At 45.2% G+C, this 20,836-nt stretch overlaps 2 protein-coding genes across 3 annotated transcripts in view; both read left to right on the forward strand.

Moving 5' to 3' along the window:
• The window catches only part of LOC123501705 (gastrula zinc finger protein XlCGF17.1-like), a 45,332-nt gene extending 34,761 nt beyond the window's left edge, over positions 1-10,571 (forward strand). Inside the window, exons 3-4 of one of the 2 annotated variants that reach the window (XR_006673706.1) lie at positions 5,895-6,159; positions 9,773-10,571. The gene's annotated coding sequence lies outside the window, so the exon portion shown is untranslated. The remainder of the gene's footprint in view (positions 1-5,894; positions 6,160-9,772) is intronic. The other variant, XR_006673705.1, reaches the window with a different exon arrangement.
• On the forward strand, positions 988-9,843 carry LOC123501251 (zinc finger protein 37A-like). The gene is made up of 6 exons (XM_045249985.1): positions 988-1,041; positions 2,983-3,116; positions 4,590-5,089; positions 5,748-5,858; positions 6,030-6,155; positions 9,773-9,843. The coding sequence occupies exons 1-6, from the start codon at positions 988-990 to the stop codon at positions 9,841-9,843; spliced, it is 996 nt and encodes a 331-aa protein (XP_045105920.1).
• Positions 10,572-20,836: the final 10,265 nt, after the last annotated feature.

Genomic DNA, 20,836 nt, shown 5'->3' on the forward strand with positions numbered 1-20,836 from the left:
GCATTGAGCATATTATAGGTGATGCCATCCTTGCCAGGAGCTGTTGACTTGCCCAACTTGACTGCCGAGAGGAGTTCGTCATGCGTGATAGGCACACAGGTGTCGTCCAGCAGAGGAACACTGTGGCAAAGCAACTCCATCCTTCATGGTCTTTGCTGATCAAGCGCCTCCTGGTATTCCACAGGAAGGCCAGAGAAGGATGAGGCTTCCTTCCACTGCAAGATGAGTTCTCTTGCCCTGCCTGCAGGATCAGGGTCACACACCTGCCGTCTGGACTTGCCCCAGACGCTGTTGACATGGTGCCATACCTCCTGGAGGGACCGGCTCCTGTGCACCTTGTCCAGGAAGGAGACCCAGTACTTCTTCCTTTCCTGCTGCCGCAGATCCGTGAGGTGTCGACCCACGGCAACCATGGCATCCCGTGACTCTGTGTCTGCTGGGTTGAGCTGCCAACATCTCTGGTAAGCAGCGAGCGTCTGTTGGCAGTTCAGTATGACAGGGTCAGTAGCGTAAGTCCTGCGGCGTGGAGCATGGGCCCTTGCTGGAACCCTTGGAGTCGCAATGAATCCCTCGATGGTGTGAAGGAGTCCGTCGTACAGTGCCTCTGCATCAGTAACGGAGATAGCAGAGGTTTTAGGCTGCGATCCAGAACAGATAGAAAGAATTGATAATCAGTGGCGCAACTTAACAATAGTGAAGTGGCAGGAAACTTCATCAACCGTAAAATTTTGGATTGAGGTGTATTCCTACAAAGACGCTTCTGGGATAAATCTTTACCTTGACCTCTGTGAACTAGCCATCAGTGTACGATCATTGCCACATTCCAATGCAGAGGTTGAAAAACTTTTCAGCCAAATGAACATTATTAGGTCAAAGCTCAGAAATAGACTTAATATTCGCTCAGTGAATGCGATCTTGGCAGTGAAAAGTGGCCTGCGAAGGCTTGGAAAAACATGCAACATGGAAACTATTAAGAAAATCGGCACAATGGCAGCGTATGAATCAAAGACAAGTGAAGCTGGCTCAAGTTCATCATCAACAGCAAGTTCGGCGGAAAAAAAACTGACGAGGAGGAGGATGACTTAGTCTTTGCTCTGTACTAATTGGTTACCTGGTAAGTATACTACCTATACTGTTTATAGCTATCATTGTTTCTTCTCCTACTCTCGTCTGGGCAGGGAATGACATTTTAGTGGACATTTTTTTGTTTCTTTTTGGTCATGGTAAAAAAAGAATATGCAATCAGTATGGAAATTTAGAACATTAAGATACTGCTTAACATCTTTTGGCGGATTTTGTGGCGAATTTTCTTGGGTACATAGCAGATTTTAGCGGATTTTGAAAGCCATCCCGGCAGATCTTGGTCACTCACAGTTGGCAACACTGTGTTTAGGAGATATATAGAAACAGACTGTGTGAGGAGTGAGAGAGGAGTTAGGCAAGGATGTATTTTGCCACCAACCCTTTTCAGCCTGTACACAGAGGAGTTAGCAGCAAGAATGAGAAGGATGAATGCAGGAGTGAGTGTGGGGAATGATAAGATAGGCGTGCTTCTTTATGCAGATGACGTAGTGGTTATGAGTGAGTCAGCAGAGGAGCTGCAAAGCCTGCTGGATGTGGTTGATGGGTATGGAAGAGATTTTGGAGTTAGGTTTAGTAGTGAGAAGAGTAAGGTGATGATTGTGAATAGGTCGGAGGATGAATGTAATGCAGCATGGAGGTTTGGAGAGAATGAGTTGAAGCAGGCACAACAATACAAGTACTTAGGGATGTGGATGACTCCAAATGGGTGTGAAAAGTCAAAGAATGAAAAGATAAGCTTGGTGAACCAGTGGGTGGGGTGTTTCTGGAGAGAATGTGGCGTGCCAGATGTACAGACGGTTAGAGCAAAGGACCCTGTTTCCTTTTTTTTTTTTTTTTTTTTTTTTTTTTTTTTTTTTTTTTTTTTTTCGTCTACAGGAGCTGCCGATCCAAAGGTCCGGCTCAGGAGTGATCCCGACTCCCGAGTGGCCTGTAGTATCAAGATCAAGATCAAGATCACTCTACTATCTCGCCGCCAACTTAATATGTGAAAGCGACCCTAAAGTATAAGGCTAGGTTAGAACGAATGAATGATGCAAGGATAGTGAGAAAAGTGTTTCTGTGGAATGTCAGGAGTAGCAAGTGGGGGAAGAGGTGTGTCAGGCTGGTAGCAAAGAGTGGGTTAGTAAGTAGTTGGGTTTTCAACAGGTAGAAGGAAGACATTTAGAGAGAGACTGGAGTATGATTGTTAGAAATGGAGAAGGTAGAGAATGGGATGTAAGGAAGTGGAAGAGTGAGATAGACAGAGTAGTGAAAGGTGTGGGACTGGATGACTGGAGAAATAGGATGGAGCAAAAGAGTACCTTGGTATGGTATAGAGAGAAAGAGGCCCCAATGTATGAAAAGTGGTATGACGGAAGCCTGGGTGGTGATCTTCTCTTCCGAGCTAGGGCACAGTGCATGGATGTGAATGCAAGGAATTATAGATGGTCAGAGTCCCGCAGCAAAGTGTGCCAGATGTGTGACTTGGGAGAGGATGAGACAGTGGAACATGTGGTGGTGGAGTGTGTGAAGTATGCCAGAGACAGGTATGAGATGATGCAAGTGGTGCTGAGGGAGCTGGGGCATGACAGAGTGGAGATGACAGGAAGGGAATGGATGGTGTTGCTGCTGGGACTGTGTGGGGAGACGAATGAAAGGATGATTGAGGCTGTGAAAGAGTTCCTGGAGAGAATGTGGCGTGCCAGATGCAGGAACTAGTGGTGTGAAAGATGGTGATTGCCCTCTTTGTTGTCTGGTGTTCTTTATGTTCCCTACAGGAGCTGCCGATACAAAGGCCTGACCCAGAAGAAATTCTGCGTCACCTGTACCATCAAGATCAAGATCAAGATCAAGGCCTGTAGTATCAAGATCAAGATCAAGATCACTCTACTATCTCGCCGCCAACTTAAGCCTACACAGGTACGTGGCAGGCCTACTGTTGTTACTGTTAGCCTTAGATATAGTGGTGGTGGTGGTGGTGGTGTGCCTGTGTCTAACCAAAGCTTCACGCCGCTAAACTCTGCCTTCCCCAACAAGACAACATTACTTGGCAGGTTAGATAGAAGACAATATTTCTTTAGTCATAGGGTGGTACACTTCTGGAATGCATTGCCAGAGACGGTTGTAAATACCACTAGTTTGACAATGTTTAAAAACAGATTAGATAAGCACTTAGATTTATTAGATTTATAATTATGTATAGCGCTGCATGAGAGTTTTTATAAGAAATTTACTATAGTTAAACAAGACATGATCCCATGTATGGGGATCACAGATTGTAGAGGAATTCGCTGCAGGACTTAGCCCTGTTAATGGGCCAAATATTTAGAATTAGTATATAATGTATTGTGTACTTGTAAGTGTATCTTTAAGTACTGATGACGAGGCCGCTGTGCGACTGATACAGGATAACCTAGATGGCCCTTTGTTATCCTATTATTTATGTTATGTTATGTTAGGTTAACATGACCTAACTTAACCAAACCAAACCTAACGTAACTTAGGTAAAAGTACAGAACCACTGCTACCCACCTTTCCTCTCCCCTCCCCCTCCTCCCCCACAACAAGCTTGGGGGACTGTGGGGAATCGGGGGTTTTGGGTTGGGGGAGCCAAAAGAGGCGAGATATGGCGTTCCAAAAAAAAAAAAAAAAAAACCCCAACCCAACCCAACCCAACCCAACCTAACTCCTTCTCAGTGTGCTCCGTGAAGCAAAACGTAAACAACAACTGTGGACTTATATTCTGGTAGGTAGGTAGAATGTTTACTTTATTACTGTGGACATAATAAGGTGGAGCACTCACCAAAACTCTCACTGACGGTAAACACGTTACATATACTGCACTGTGCTGTACATATTATACAGATCAGCGTGGAGCAGTGATTCTACAGAAGAACCTTAACTTAACCTAACCTAACCAAAACCTAACCCAAGCCAACCCATCCTAACCTCACTGCAATGGCTAAGATATGCACAGGAAGTCATTACCTTATTGGAATGTAAGAAGTGGCCGTGCACCTCCAAGTCTTTTCTCTGAGTGTGCAGGGTTTGTGGCACTTGGGGCACTCCACCGCACTAGGAAAAACACCGTGCTCCCTTAGGAACTGTGAGCTTTTTTTGTCTTTTTCAGTACACTCTGGGACTCCCTGCCTGCTTCTGTGTTTCCACCTTCCTGGGACTTGAACTCTTTCAAGAGAATGGTTCCAACACATTTATCCTCTCAAGTTAAATTTTTCTCTATGGACTAGCACTCAAGTGGGCTTTTTTTTCTCCAGAGAATTGCTGTTGACTGTGTCCAGTGTCCAGTGGCTCTCGGTGTCCTCACCGTCACTTGTTGCAGGTTCCTGGGACTTGAACTCTTTCAAGAGAATGGTTCCAACACATTTATCCTCTCAAGTTAAATTTTTCTCTTTGTCATGCATCTATGGACTGGCACTCAAGTGGGCCTTTTTTTCTCCCGAGAATTACTGTTGGCTGTGTCCAGTGTCCAGTGGCTCTCAGTGTCCTCACCGTCACTGTTGTTGCAGGTGTCCAGGCCGGGTGCCCTGCTGGGCTCTGACGTGGCTCCATCTGGTCGGCTGCCCAGAGGGTTCCTGCAGTGGAGGGGTGAGGCCGGGCAGCAGCATGAGTGAACAGCAGCAACAGCAGTCTGCCTCAAGTGTGGGGAGGTCCGGGCATGGTACCAAGGATGACCTGGAGGCAGGCAGCTCCACCCACAGAGGAGAGAGAAAGTTTGTGTGTCAGCAGTGTGATAAAACTTTTACATCCAGAATAGGACTCAGACAACACATCCTGAGACACAGTGGTGTTAGAAATTATGAGTGTCAGGAATGTGGAAAGAAATTCATCACAAAGTCTGAACTCACCAGACACACCCTGACACACAGTGGTGTTAGAAATTATTATGAGTGTCTGCAATGTGGAAAGAAATTCACCACGAAGGGTTACCTCACCACACACACCCTGACACACAGTGGTGTTAGAAATTATGAGTGTCTGGAATGTGGCAAGAAATTCACCCGAAAGGGTCAACTCACCACACACACCCTGGCACACAGTGGTGTTAGAAATTATGAGTGTCTGGAATGTGGCAAGAAATTTGGAATGTGGCAAGAAATTCACCAGGAAGTCTAATCTCACCAGACACACCCTGACACACAGTGGTGTTAGAAATTATTATGAGTGTCTGCAATGTGGAAAGAAATTCACCACGAAGGGAAAAGGGCGGCCTCACCACACACACCCTGACACACACCACAAAGTCTAATCTCACCACACACACCCTGACACACAGTGGTGTTAGAAATTATGAGTGTCTGCAATGTGGAAAGAAATTCACCACGAAGGGTTACCTCACCACACACACCCTGTGGTGTTAGAAATTATGAGTGTCTAATGTGGAAAGAAATTCACCACGAAGGGTTACCTCACCACACACACCCTGATACACAGTGGTGTTAGAAATTATGAGTGTCTGGAATGTGGCAAGAAATATGTCACACAGTGAGTGTGTCTGGAATGTGGCAAGAAATTCACTGAAAAGGGCGGCCTCACCAGACACACCCTGACACACAGTGGTGTTAGAAATTATGAGTGTATGGAATGTGGCAAGAAATTCACCACAAAGTCTAATCTCACCACACACACCCTGGCACACAGTGGTGTTGGAAATTATGAGTGTGAAGAGTGTGGCAAGAAATTCTTTACCATTGGTGATCTCAACAGACACGCCTTCAGACACACTGGCTTGAGGGAGTTCAAGTGTGATGTTTGTGGCAAGTGTTTCAAGACTAAGGGTGAGATTGCCCAGCATGTGAAGATCCACTTTTGAGGTGGTGTGTTGTGTGGACCGGTGGGGCCACACCTGCACCTGTGGGAGTGTGTGGTGGTGGTGGTGGTGGTGGACAGTGTATTTCTTTCTTTTTCCTCTCCTATTGCTTCCTCCCGACCTTGGCCTGACCTTCCAGTATTTGCTGCTCGACACAGCCAGGTGAAGCACGCCTTCAGTGGGAACTGGTCTCCTGAGGGTGTCACCAAGGCTCTCCATCTCCAGCAGGATGTGGCGGGGGTCAAGATGGCAGGCAAGCAAGGAAGTAAGTAAGTGGAAGTAAGAGTGAAAACATAAGTGGTGGAGGTGATTGGAGTAGTAATACCTGATTCCATTACCTAACCTGGCAGTGCAAGTACCATGTCAGAATCAACACTAAGGACATTGTCAGTCACTGTGGTACTAGATACACCTTTTGAAAGACAGGCAGACAGACAGACAGACAGACCAGCACTTAGGGCACTTTCCCTTCACCACTGGAGGTGTGAGATGTGAGGTGTGAGGCTGTAGGGGTGAGAAGACCATGCATGGTGCTGGCTGGCTGTGAGGATCCTAAAGGACTGTGGTGGTGGTGGTGGTGGTGAGTGTGAGAGGAAGGACGTGGTGGTGAAGGTCAGCGTTCCAGTGTTTGCAGTGTGTGTCCTGTCAGTGTGGCTTGATACATGATGCATAGTGTGTACTGGGCTCCTGGAAGGGTGTTCAGTGAAAGATACATAGATACAGGATTGTGTATGTATGAATGTATTTTTTTTTTTTTTTTTTTTTTTTTTTTTTTTTTTTAGGGAAGAGGGCCAGCCAAGGGCATAAAAAAGAAAGTTAGAAAAAAGGCCACTTGAGCGCTGGCTCTCCAAAGAGTACAAAAAGTGCCAAAACCGTCAGCCAGAATTAGGGGAGCAAATGCCTCGATACCTCCCTCTTAAAAGAAGACAAGTTGTAGGAATTTGGAAATACAGATGCAGGGAGGGAGTTCCAGAGTTTACCAGTGAAAGGGATGAATGATTGAGCATACTGGTTAACTCTTGCATTAGAGAGTTGGACAGAATAGGGATGAGAGGAAGAAGAAAGCCTTGTGCAGCGTGGCCGTAGGAGGAGGGGAGGCATGCAGTTAGCAAGATCAGTAGAACAGTTACCATGAAAATAGCGATAAAATATAGAAAGGGATGCAACATTTCGGTGGTGAGAAAGAGACTGAAGACAGTCAGTCAGAGGAGGGGAGTTGATGAGACGAAGAGCTTTCGATTCCAGCCTATCAAGCAAAGCTGTGTGACTGGAACCCCTCCAAACATGCGAAGAGTACTCCATACAGGGACGGATAAGGCCCTTATACAGAGTAAGCAGTTCGAGGGGCGAGAAAAACTGGCGGAGACGCCTCAGAACACCTAATTTCATAGAAGCTGTTTTAGCAAGAGATGAGATGTGAAGTTTCCAGTTAAGATTATGAGCAAAGGACAGACCGAGGATATTCATTGTGGAAGAGGGAGACAGTTGAGTGTCATTGAAGAAGAGGGGATAGTTGTCTGGAAGGTTGTGTCGAGTTGATAGATGGAGGAATTGAGTTTTGAGACATTGAAAACTACTAGATTTTCTCTGCCCCAATTGGAAATTTTAGAAAGATCAGAAGTCAGGCGTTCCGTGGCGTCCCCGCGTGATCTGTTAATTTCCTGAAGGGTTGGACGTCTCTGAAAGGATGTGGAAAGATGTAGGGTGGTATCATCAGCGTAGGAGTGGATAGGGCAAGAAGTTTGGTTAAGAAGGTCAGTAATGAATAATAGAAAGAGAGTGGGTGACAGGACAGAACTCTGAGGAACACCACTATTAATAGGTTTAGGAGAAGAACAGTGGCCGTCTACCACAGCAGCAATAGAGCGGTCGGAAAGGAAACTTGAGATAAAGTTGCAGAGAGAAGGATAGAAGCTGTAGGAGGGCAGTTTTGAAATCAAAGCTTTATGCCAGACTCTATCAAAAGCTTTTGATATGACCAAGACTCAGTAAGGAAAGCCAGATCACCAGTAGAGCGACCTTGACGGAAGCCATACTGGTGATCAGACAGAAGATTGTGAAGTGACAGATGTTTGAGAATCTTCCTATTCAGGATAGATTCAAAAACTTTAGACAAGCAAGAGATTAAAGCTATAGGACGGTAGTTTGAGGGGTTAGAACGGTCACCCTTTTTAGGAACAGGCTGAATGTAGGCGAACTTCCAGCAGGAAGGAAAGGTACAAGTCGATAGACAAAGTTGGAAGAGTTTGGCCAGGCAAGGTGCAAGCACAGAAGCACAGTTTTTGAGAACAATAGGAGGGACCCCATCAGGTCCATAAGCCTTCCGAGGGTTTAGGCCAGCAAGGGCATGGAAAACATCATTACGAAGAATTTTGATTGTAGACATGAAATAGTCAGAGGGAGGAGGAGAGGAGGACAAGCCCAGAATCGTCCTAGGTGGAGTTGTGAGCAAAGGTTTGAGAAAAGAGTTCAGCTTTAGAGACAGAAGAGATGGCAGTGGTGCCATCAGGATGAAATAAAGTAGGGAAAGATGAAGAAGTGAAGTTATTGGAGGTTTTTTGGCTAGATGCCAGAAGTCTCGAGGGGAATTTGAGTTTGAAAGATTTTGACATTTTCTTCTTATGAAAGAGTGTTTGGCAAGTTGAAGAACAGACTTGGCATGATTCTGGGCAGAGATATAAAGTGCTTGAGATTCAGGAGATGGAAGGCTCAAGTATTTTTTGTGGGCAACCTCTCTACCATGTATAGCACGAGAACAGGCTGATTTAAACCTAGGTTTAGAAGGTTTAGGTTGAGAAAAGAATGAGGAATGTACGCCTCCATGCCAGATACTAACACCTCTGTTATGCGTTCAGCACAAAGAGATGGGTCTCTGACACGGAAGCAATAATCATTCCAGGAAAATCAGCATAATACCTCCTCAGGTCCCCCATCTGGCAGAGGCAAACGCCAGAGGCACCTTCGCTTTGGGGATCCTGCGGAGGGATTGGAAAAATAGGACAAGATACAGAAATGAGATTGTGATCGGAGGAGCCCAACGGAGATGAAAGGGTGACAGCATAAGCAGAAGGGTTAGAGGTGAGGAAGAGATCAAGAATGTTGGGCGTGTCTCCAAGACGGTCAGGAATACGAGTAGGGTGCTGCACCAGTTGCTCTAGGTCATGGAGGATAGCAAAGTTGAAGGCTAGTTCACCAGGGTGGTCAGTGAAGGGAGAGGAAAGCCAAAGCTGGTGGTGAACATTGAAATCTCCAAGAATGGAAATCTCAGCGAAAGGGTAGAGGGACAGAATGTGCTCCACTTTAGAAGTTAAGTAGTCGAAGAAATTACTATAGTCAGAAGAGTTAGGGAGAGATAAACAGCACAGATGAATTTAGTTTGAGAGTGACTGTTAAGTCGCAGCCAGATGGTGGAAAATTCGGAAGACTCAAGAGCGTGGGCACGAGAGCAAGTTAAGTCATTGCGTACATAGACGCAACATCCAGCTTTGGAATGAAAATGAGAATAGAGAAAGTAGGAGGGAACAGAGAAGGGGCTACTGTCAGTTGCCTCAGACAGCTGTGTTTCGGTGAGGAAAAGAAGATGAGGTTTAGTAGAGGAGAGGTGGTGTTCCACAGATTGAAAATTAGATCTAAGACAGCGAATGTTGCAGAAGTTAATGTAGAAAAAGTTGAGGGAGGTGTCAAGGCATTTGTGGTCTTCAACAGGAGAGGTGTCCGACCTGGGGACATTTTTGGTCCCCTCCGCTTGTATAAGAGCAGGATGTGGTCTGAGAGGACACACATAGCCCAGGCCAGCCCCGCAGCCCCCCATCACTGTATGTGTCACCACTCAGTGTGTGTGTTGTGTTGAAGATAATGTATTAATGAATGCTTTTGTTTCAGGACGTTGGTGTGTGTTGGATGCCTGCGTGACTCCATGCTACGCTGGCCTGCCACACCACAGGATACATTGATGATAGTGTCACCTCAGCACACACTACACTGTTGTCAAGTGTGGCAGTGCCTGTAAGGACACCACACCCCTGTGGTCTGTTATTGCAAGGAGTGTGTTTGTTGTATACTGGGATACAAGGTAGAAGGAAGCAGTGTACACCTAGTTTTGTAATTATTGTATTGTGAGGGGTGTGTACTTAGTGTATTGTGGGTTGTAAGACAAAGTAGTAGTAGTTTACACCTAGCCTTGTGTATCTTGTGAGGGGTGTGTACTTTGTTGTATTGTAGTTTACAGGCAGTGTTGTATGTACTGTGTTTGTGTTGTGAGGTGTAAGGAGAGGCAGACACTTGTAGTGTGTGTATGTGTGTGTGAGTGAGTCCCTTGATCAAATCACTGCCTGGAGTTTCATTAGGCAACTGGTGTTTGTGTAATTGTAAAGTATCTTTTTATCTCTATAACCATTAACCAGTGCTGCTTTAATGATATTTTTGACATAATTGGTTTACATGTTAAGTTAGTGTGTGTCTCAAAATATTTTTAGCTACATATATTTACAGTCTAAAATGTCTGTTTCATTAGATTGAGTAATGTAACAATGTCAATGATGCATATCTGTGCATTGGTTAACCCCTTCAGTACTGGGACACATTTTTACCTTGAGTTTTGTGTAGGATTAGACAATTTTGTTAACATTAGGAATGGTCTATGAAGGCCAAAAGATTAATAGTGACAGTCTTCTTTATTTTAATCCCCACATAAGTTTCTGTAGGTGTATAAAATCAGCAAATAGTAAGCAGAATGAATATGGAAATGGTTTGTGGTACTGAAGGGGTTAAGTTAGGGTTAGGGAGGCGGTGGCATGGTGGATAAGGTGGTGAGCGTGGGATCGGGCAGACGTCCACGCGTAGGTTCGAATCCCACCACGTACAGCCTTAAAACACTTTGCCATTTGTCGAGTGGTTTAAAGTTACCTACATATCACCATGATACCCAGGTTCTAGGTGGTTACACTCAAGATGAGTTTGGGCGGTGATTTGGGCCCTAATTTGGGTACCACTATAAATAAAATTGCCTGCGTCACTAATGGGCGGAAGCTGAACAGCGCTTCCCATACACTCTTCAAGTGTGCCTACAGGCGCTATAGGCCTTACCGTAAAAAAAAAAAAAAAGTGTACCTGTGTGATGACTGATTCCTTCCAAGGCACCTGTAGATCTGATTTTACTGAGATGTGAAGTTGTGACTAATATATTGTTGTTCACCAGTGTTTCTCTTCTTGCCCAGTGAGCCTTGAGCCGTGGTGTGGGGGGAAGGATTAGCGTGTCAATACACTACACTATACAATTCATCCTTGGCTTTTTGGTTCAGTGTGTGTGTGTGTTGTGTTGTGTTGTGGTGTGTGAACTCCCTGCCTGATTCTGTATTTCAATTCCTATGACGACTTCATTGAAGAGGGAGATCTCAAGACATTTATCCCTTTTTTTGGGCTAACTCTCTCAGACCTGTAAGGTGACTGGCATCCAGAAATGAGTCTTTTATTTATTGTTTTATGTTTCCCTTGGCCAGTTTTTCCCTGGTACATAAAAAGAGTGAAGATAACTGGGTGTTCTTTCCTGCCTTCCCTCAAAGTATTCCCTAGACAGTTGTGTAGCTCGCCTTGCAGTCCTTTCAATTTCCAGGAGTCTTGAACAGCACACCAGCAAAGATTTTCATAGATTTGTTCCATTACATTCAAGTCAGTGGAATAGTGCAACCTTTTCTGTCCTGAGAGATGGTCTTGTGTCAGTCACTTTCAGCAAGTCTTCTTGTCAGATGCGGGGAAAATAAAAAGAATTAGGATAGATGGATAGGTAGGTAGATAGATAGATAGATTCAGATAGATTGTAATATATGACAGATAAGATGATGGATATGCATGAGAAAATGTGTATATTCCTGTACTGCTTATCAGTTCTCTGTGGTGTATTGTCAAGAACACACAATCATGAACAGAGGCGGTAGAAATAGAGAACAAAAGGAATGTAATAGTCTGCCTCTTAGATGCTACCTCGTTTTTATCTTTATCCGCGGAAGATGCAAACACTCAAGGTATGGCCCCGCACAGGTTCTCTAGTGGCTGCCAGGGTGGTTTGTTTTTACTGATCACAGCCATCAACGTAGGGTAGAGGAAAAGCAGTACATATTTCTTTCTGACAGCTTATTGATGACTTGACCGTAAGAACTGTGGACAAAGTTCTCACTCAACTTCTGTAATATTAACATTACTCACTGGTATAAAACACTTTCAGAATATAGTGGAGGCTTAATACTCGAACATTTAAATAGTCAAACTTTTCAATAGTCGAACGCAAAAGTTCGACTCAATACTTAAAAAAATACCTAATGGTCGAACGTCCGTCCACTTGGCTTTAAACAAAAAAGGCCTCATCCTTCCCGCCCCCCCATGCACCCAGTGCTTCCATTTTAGGGTAAAATACCCAAAACTAGGGTAATTAGACCCTTCTTAGGGTAATGCATAAACTAGGGTAATTTTAGGGTAATCTGCTGTCCTATGGATAGGTGTGCTTGGAATGGTGCCAATCTGGTGGCAGGCTGGTTCTCTTTCATGTTCGATTCATGTACACAATCATCCCCGTGACTTGTATCATCCCTTCACCCCATCCCCTTTCTCCCCAGTCTCCACTCACTTGTCTACTACGCGTACACGTTTTGGACCTTCGGACGGTTAGAATAATAGATCACAGTTCACACACACAGAGTCAGTCACTTGCGAGGACGAGTCCACACAGCAGCCACAGTAGTGGCTGTAGTGTGTAGTCCTGTGTGTGTGTTTGGGGGTGGGGGGGGCAATATTTAAACTTATGTATGATAAAAGTGCATTATTAATCAACAATTAATGGGCAACTTCGACAATCTAGGGTAAAATTGACAAAAATCTAGGGTAAGATTTCATCAACTCATGAAAGCACTGCCCACGCACCCCACAGTCCACCGCAGCCAGTTGATCCTTCGCTGTCGTAAGAATAACATTGTCTTGTGCTTTTATCCTTCCCGCCCCCACGCACCCCACAGTCCAGTTGATCCACATTGTCTTGTGCTTTCATCCTTCCCGCCCAGTTGATCCTTCGCTGATTGATTAATTGATTGATACATTTATTGTTGAATTAATAAATAATTACAACAAAGGAGGAGGATGGGCCTTGCCACCCACCCCCTGGGCAAGGACTTAAGGTTAAAGTATCACAAAAATAACTCTGGACAGTATACACAGCAAGAATACAAGTATTTCATCCTACAGTCTGGGAGCAAACTGAGGATATTCCCTGAGGGTGGCAGAGTCTAGGAGATGGTCAATGAGGCTGTACAAGTCATGCTGACCTTGTGGCCTAAATTTAGCAATGAGAGGACATTCCATGATATAGTGATGCAGAGTGTATCCCCTTGGTGCAGTACACAGCACACAGCACACACCAGGAGAAGCACTGACTTCCCAAAAGTATTTGTAGCCTAATCTGAGCCTCATTGCCACCCTGTCATGTGATGCAGTGTGTCTCCCGTAGGTGTAAGCACAGCTCTGGGAGACACGTGCATAGTGAAGACTAGTGCCACAGTGCCACTGCCACTATGGCAACAAAGCTCCAACTGATCACTAATGCTACTTTGTACAAAGTCCTTAATGCTACTCTTAACATAACCCAGAGTATGCTCAGTGCCAGGGTTCACTGTGTCATCTTGTAGGGCACACTGAGCAAGGTGGCCTGCTTTTTCATTTAGCGGGACACCCATATGAGAGGGTATCCAGATGAAATGGACCATGGCACCAGCACCTTCTAGGGCGTGGATGAGATCAAGACACTTATTAGCTAGATCACAGTCCATGGTGGGGGGGGGGGAGGTGGATTGAAGGGCATACAATGCAGCCTGGCTGTCAATAAAGAAATATACATTCTTATGAAGAGGCGCCACAATGTGGAGCGCCTCCAGAACAGCATACAGTTCTGCTCTAGTGGAAGACATGGGTGGAGGGATCCGCCTGGAAACCTCAGTGTCAGTGTAGAGACTGGCAGAGATGTAGTCACGGCTGAACAGTCCACATCCAGACCTGCTGCCATTGACTCACCCATCACAATAAACATGAATAGCCTCAACGTGTGGGGACTTTGACAATTTAGTCATGAACATGTCTTGCAGCACATGAGGGAGCAAGTCCCTCTTGGGCTGATGCAGATTGATTGATTGATTGATTGATTGATAACTTTATTGTTGTAAAGTGTATGAGAGTGACTATCAACACTGACACGGTGAGGGTTCCAGGCGGGTTGCAGCGGTGACATAACAACGTTAATACAAGCCTCAGCTACACCTACACTTGTCAGTACTCCCAAGATCTTCCTGAGGTATGGTGTTGTAGGAGTGCGAGGATCATGATACAGGGGGGTCAGTGATCCCTTTAGAGAGTCAGAGCCCGTGCATAACATCCGACTAATTGTGCAACAAGTAATTTCCTGTACCCTACACATAATACTCGGCAGGTGCAGTTCAGCTCTGAGGACTTCAATCCGTGCAGTCCTGGGGCATCCCAAGATTATCCACATGGCTTCATTCTGTACAAGCTCCAGAGGATGGAGTTGAGTGGCACTAACACTGTATTAAAACAGGGGCGGCATAATCAATAAGGGACCGTATGACAGATATATATAGGGCCTATCTTAGGATTGGAATGCCCGCCCCCAGGGCCCTGTTGGCTAGCAGCCGAAGTGGTGCTAGCCGTGGCAGACAGAGGTCTGGAACATAGTGGACGGCTTGAAGAGACTTCCTAGAGGTCATCTGAACACCCAGGTACTTGTGTATGTGAACTCTAGGGATGGGGATGTTATTTACAGTGGGCAGCCGAGAGACCTTCCCTTTAGCTTGAAATTTTGTTTTACATTCATTAATCACTAGTCCCATTTGGACACACAACACTGCCAGTTGTGACAAAGCAACCTGGAGAATCCTGGCTGTGGGGCATTGGAGGAGTATGTCATCAGCATAGATGAGAACCTGGGTGCCCTGCGGAAAGGAACAGCATGCAATTTTGTCCATTAAAACATTGAAAAGCATTGCACTATGGACTCCACCCTGTGGTGTTCCAAGCTCAAAAACTTCCTCAGAGGAGACTGCACCTTGAAACCAAACCTGTGCTGTTCTATTGTACAAATAGTCCCTGATCCATCCTAATAATCTACCTTTGACACCTTTGAGAATGAGTTCCTCCATAATAACATCTTTGTTGGCCCTGTCAAAAGTACCCTTGAGATCAACGAAAGCTCTGCAGGTAGCATCCTTATTTATAAGACACTCAACAAAACAATGACTAGTAGAGTGACCTTTTAGGAAGCCATGTACATTGCCGGAGAGTACATGGCCCACCTTGTATATAAGCCTGTTCAATATTACCCATTCCATCATCTTACACAGACACCTGGTGAGAGAAATAGGGCGAAAAGTGCCATCACCTTTGGGTATTGGGATGACGATGACTGTTTTCCAAGAGCGGGGAAGCTTGCCTGCAGTGAAAGACATGTTAAATAAATCCAAGATAGGGTTGTCTACCTTTACCTCCAGGAGAGCATTGAGGATATTATAGGTGATGCCATCCTTGCCAGGAGCTGTTGACTTGCCCAACTTGACTGCCGAGAGGAGTTCGTCATGCGTGATAGGCACACAGGTGTCGTCCAGCAGAGGAACACTGTGGCAAAGCAACTCCATCCTTCATGGTCTTTGCTGATCAAGCGCCTCCTGGTATTCCACAGGAAGGCCAGAGAAGGATGAGGCTTCCTTCCACTGCAAGATGAGTTCTCGTGCCCTGCCTGCAGGATCAGGGTCACACACCTGCCGTCTGGACTTGCCCCGGACGCTGTTGACATGGTGCCATACCTCCTGGAGGGACCGGCTCCTGTGCACCTTGTCCAGGAAGGAGACCCAGTACTTCTTCCTTTCCTGCTGCCGCAGATCCGTGAGGTGTCGAGCCACGGCAACCATGGCATCCCGTGACTCTGTGTCTGCTGGGTTGAGCTGCCAACATCTCTGGTAGGCAGCGAGCGTCTGTTGGCAGTTCAGTATGACAGGGTCGGTAGCGTAAGTCCTGCGGCGTGGAGCATGGGCCCTTGCTGGAACCCTTGGAGTCGCGATGAATCCCTCGATGGTGTGAAGGAGTCCGTCGTACAGTGCCTCTGCATCAGCAAAGGAGCCCTTCACGGTAGCGTACCACACCACCACATGGACGACGAGGTCCGTCATCCTGGATGGTGGCACCATCAAGCGGTTCCTGGGCACTGCTGGGGCGGACTGCACCAGGAGGGTCGTCTCCAGGGCGAAGTGGTCGCTCAGCAATGACCTGACAAGATAAGTTAGGAGCTTGGACTTCCGCATTTGATAATGGTGAGATGTGTGTGTCACTCTATTCAACTTGCTGTCTTCCATGCTGTTGGTGAGACACTTCCCAGAAACATTGACCACATGGTGCGTGAAACTTACAATTGGTTTGGCCATTCCTCAAAAAGACAAATGCTGTACAAAACTCTCTACGAGACTCTGAATGACGGAAAATGTGCACTACAGATTCCTAGAGTATGTGATACAAGATGGATCTCTTTAGAACCTGCTGTGACGCATATCCTGGCACAATGGGAAGAGTTGAGAATGCATTTCAATATTGCAAGATCATCAGAAAAGTGTTACAGTGCTGAAATGCTATTCAATATGTACAGTGATCCCATTAACAAACTATACATGCTCTTCTTGAGGCCACTTTTACAAGATATTCAAAGGACTGTGAAAGCATTTCAAGGTGAAAATACTGACCCTACGAAACTGTTGTCTGATTTGTCAAACCTTGTTACTTCAGTAAGTCATAAAGTGCTAATCCCCACAGCAAGGATCGATCCACTGACATCAGATATTTGTCCTTATGTAGACCGCAGAGCATACTTGGGATATGAATTTGAAAGACTGTGTTTCGCCTCAAAACTCCCTGAAGAAGGAGAACGAAATCTTCGTGAACGTTGTATAGCTTGCGTTACCAGTCTGTGCAGTGAACTCAGAAACAGACTTCCTGATAATGTCAAAATCTTGAAAAAAACTGTCTCTGTTTGCAGTTGACCAATGCCTCAGAGTTGTTAAAGACTCAGTAACGGAGATAGCAGAGGTTTTAGGCTGCGATCCAGAACAGATAGAAAGAATTGATAATCAGTGGCGCAACTTAACAATAGTGAAGTGGCAGGAAACTTCATCAACCGTAAAATTTTGGATTGAGGTGTATTCCTACAAAGACGCTTCTGGGATAAATCTTTACCTTGACCTCTGTGAACTAGTCATCAGTGTACGTTCATTGCCACATTCCAATGCAGAGGTTGAAAGACTTTTCAGCCAAATGAACATTATTAAGTCAAAGCTCAGAAATAGACTTAATATTTGCTCAGTGAATGCGATCTTGGCAGTGAAAAGTGGCCTGCGAAGGCTTGGAAAAACATGCAACATGGAAACTATTAAGAAAATCGCCACAATGGCAGCGTATGAATCAAAGACAAGTGAAGCTGGCTCAAGTTCATCATGAACAGCAAGTTCGGTGGAAAAAAACTGACGAGGAGGAGGATGACTTAGTCTTTGCTCTGTACTAATTGGTTACCTGGTAAGTATACTACCTATACTGTTTATAGCTATCATTGTTTCTTCTACTCTCGTCTGGGCAGGGAATGACATTTTAGTGGACATTTTTTTGTTTCTTTTTGGTCATGGTAAAAAAAGAATATGCAATCAGTATGGAAATTTAGAACATTAAGATACTGCTTAACATCTTTTGGCGGATTTTGTGGCGAATTTTCTTGGGTACATAGCAGATTTTAGCGGATTTTGAAAGCCATCACGGCGGATCTTGGTCACTCACAGTTGGCAACACTGTGTTTAGGAGATAATATATAGAAACAGACTGTGTGAGGTGTGTGAGGAGTGAGAGAGGAGTTAGGCAAGGATGTATTTTGCCACCAACCCTTTTCAGCCTGTACACAGAGGAGTTAGCAGCAAGAATGAGAAGGATGAATGCAGGAGTGAGTGTGGGGAATGATAAGATAGGCGTGCTTCTTTATGCAGATGACGTAGTGGTTATGAGTGAGTCAGCAGAGGAGCTGCAAAGCCTGCTGGATGTGGTTGATGGGTATGGAAGAGATTTTGGAGTTAGGTTTAGTAGTGAGAAGAGTAAGGTGATGATTGTGAATAGGTCGGAGGATGAATGTAATGCAGCATGGAGGTTTGGAGAGAATGAGTTGAAGCAGGCACAACAATACAAGTACTTAGGGATGTGGATGACTCCAAATGGGTGTGAAAAGTCAAAGAATGAAAAGATAAGCTTGGTGAACCAGTGGGTGGGGTGTTTCTGGAGAGAATGTGGCGTGCCAGATGTAAAGACGGTTAGAGCAAAGGACCCTGTTTCCTTTTTCTTCTTTTTTTTTTTTTTTTTTTTTTTTTTTTTTTTTGTCGTCTACAGGAGCTGCCGATCCAAAGGCCCGGCTCAGGAGTGATCCCGACTCCCGAGTGGCCTGTAGTATCAAGATCAAGATCAAGATCACTCTACTATCTCGCCGCCAACTTAATATGTGAAAGCGACCCTAAAGTATAAGGCTAGGTTAGAACGAATGAATGATGCAAGGATAGTGAGAAAAGTGTTTCTGTGGAATGTCAGGAGTAGCAAGTGGGGGGAAGAGGTGTGTCAGGCTGGTAGCAAAGAGTGGGTTAGTAAGTAGTTGGGTTTTTCAACAGGTAGAAGGAAGACATTTAGAGAGAGACTGGAGTATGATTGTTAGAAATGGAGAAGGTAGAGAATGGGATGTAAGGAAGTGGAAGAGTGAGATAGACAGAGTAGTGAAAGGTGTGGGACTGGATGACTGGAGAAATAGGATGGAGCAAAAGAGTACCTTGGTATGGTATAGAGAGAAAGAGGCCCCAATGTATGAAAAGTGGTATGACGGAAGCCTGGGTGGTGATCTTCTCTTCCGAGCTAGGGCACAGTGCATGGATGTGAATGCAAGGAATTATAGATGGTCAGAGTCCCGCAGCAAAGTGTGCCAGATGTGTGACTTGGGAGAGGATGAGACAGTGGAAGGAGTGATCCCGACTCCCGAGTGGCCTGTAGTATCAAGATCAAGATCAAGATCACTCTACTATCTCGCCGCCAACTTAATATGTGAAAGCGACCCTAAAGTATAAGGCTAGGTTAGAACGAATGAATGATGCAAGGATAGTGAGAAAAGTGTTTCTGTGGAATGTCAGGAGTAGCAAGTGGGGGAAGAGGTGTGTCAGGCTGGTAGCAAAGAGTGGGTTAGTAAGTAGTTGGGTTTTCAACAGGTAGAAGGAAGACATTTAGAGAGAGACTGGAGTATGATTGTTAGAAATGGAGAAGGTAGAGAATGGGATGTAAGGAAGTGGAAGAGTGAGATAGACAGAGTAGTGAAAGGTGTGGGACTGGATGACTGGAGAAATAGGATGGAGCAAAAGAGTACCTTGGTATGGTATAGAGAGAAAGAGGCCCCAATGTATGAAAAGTGGTATGACGGAAGCCTGGGTGGTGATCTTCTCTTCCGAGCTAGGGCAACATGTGGTGGTGGAGTGTGTGAAGTATGCCAGAGACAGGTATGAGATGATGCAAGTGGTGCTGAGGGAGCTGGGGCATGACAGAGTGGAGATGACAGGAAGGGAATGGATGGTGTTGCTGCTGGGACTGTGTGGGGAGACGAATGAAAGGATGATTGAGGCTGTGAAAGAGTTCCTGGAGAGAATGTGGCGTGCCAGATGCAGGAACTAGTGGTGTGAAAGATGGTGATTGCCCTCTTTGTTGTCTGGTGTTCTTTATGTTCCCTACAGGAGCTGCCGATACAAAGGCCTGACCCAGAAGAAATTCTGCGTCACCTGTACCATCAAGATCAAGATCAAGATCAAGGCCTGTAGTATCAAGATCAAGATCAAGATCACTCTACTATCTCGCCGCCAACTTAAGCCTACACAGGTACGTGGCAGGCCTACTGTTGTTACTGTTAGCCTTAGATATAGTGGTGGTGGTGGTGGTGGTGTGCCTGTGTCTAACCAAAGCTTCACGCCGCTAAACTCTGCCTTCCCCAACAAGACAACATTACTTGGCAGGTTAGATAGAAGACAATATTTCTTTAGTCATAGGGTGGTACACTTCTGGAATGCATTGCCAGAGACGGTTGTAAATACCACTAGTTTGACAATGTTTAAAAACAGATTAGATAAGCACTTAGATTTATTAGATTTATAATTATGTATAGCGCTGCATGAGAGTTTTTATAAGAAATTTACTATAGTTAAACAAGACATGATCCCATGTATGGGGATCACAGATTGTAGAGGAATTCGCTGCAGGACTTAGCCCTGTTAATGGGCCAAATATTTAGAATTAGTATATAATGTATTGTGTACTTGTAAGTGTATCTTTAAGTACTGATGACGAGGCCGCTGTGCGACTGATACAGGATAACCTAGATGGCCCTTTGTTATCCTATTATTTATGTTATGTTATGTTAGGTTAACATGACCTAACTTAACCAAACCAAACCTAACGTAACTTAGGTAAAAGTACAGAACCACTGCTACCCACCTTTCCTCTCCCCTCCCCCTCCTCCCCCACAACAAGCTTGGGGGACTGTGGGGAATCGGGGGTTTTGGGTTGGGGGAGCCAAAAGAGGCGAGATATGGCGTTCCAAAAAAAAAAAAAAAAAAAAATCTAACCCAACCCAACCCAACCCAACCTAACTCCTTCTCAGTGTGCTCCGTGAAGCAAAACGTAAACAACAACTGTGGACTTAGATTCTGGTAGGTAGGTAGAATGTTTACTTTATTACTGTGGACATAATAAGGTGGAGCACTCACCAAAACTCTCACTGACGGTAAACACGTTACATATACTGCACTGTGCTGTACATATTATACAGATCAGCGTGGAGCAGTGATTCTACAGAAG

The sequence above is a fragment of the Portunus trituberculatus genome, chromosome 2 (assembly GCF_017591435.1).
Source record: "Portunus trituberculatus isolate SZX2019 chromosome 2, ASM1759143v1, whole genome shotgun sequence".
Taxonomy (NCBI): domain Eukaryota; kingdom Metazoa; phylum Arthropoda; class Malacostraca; order Decapoda; family Portunidae; genus Portunus; species Portunus trituberculatus.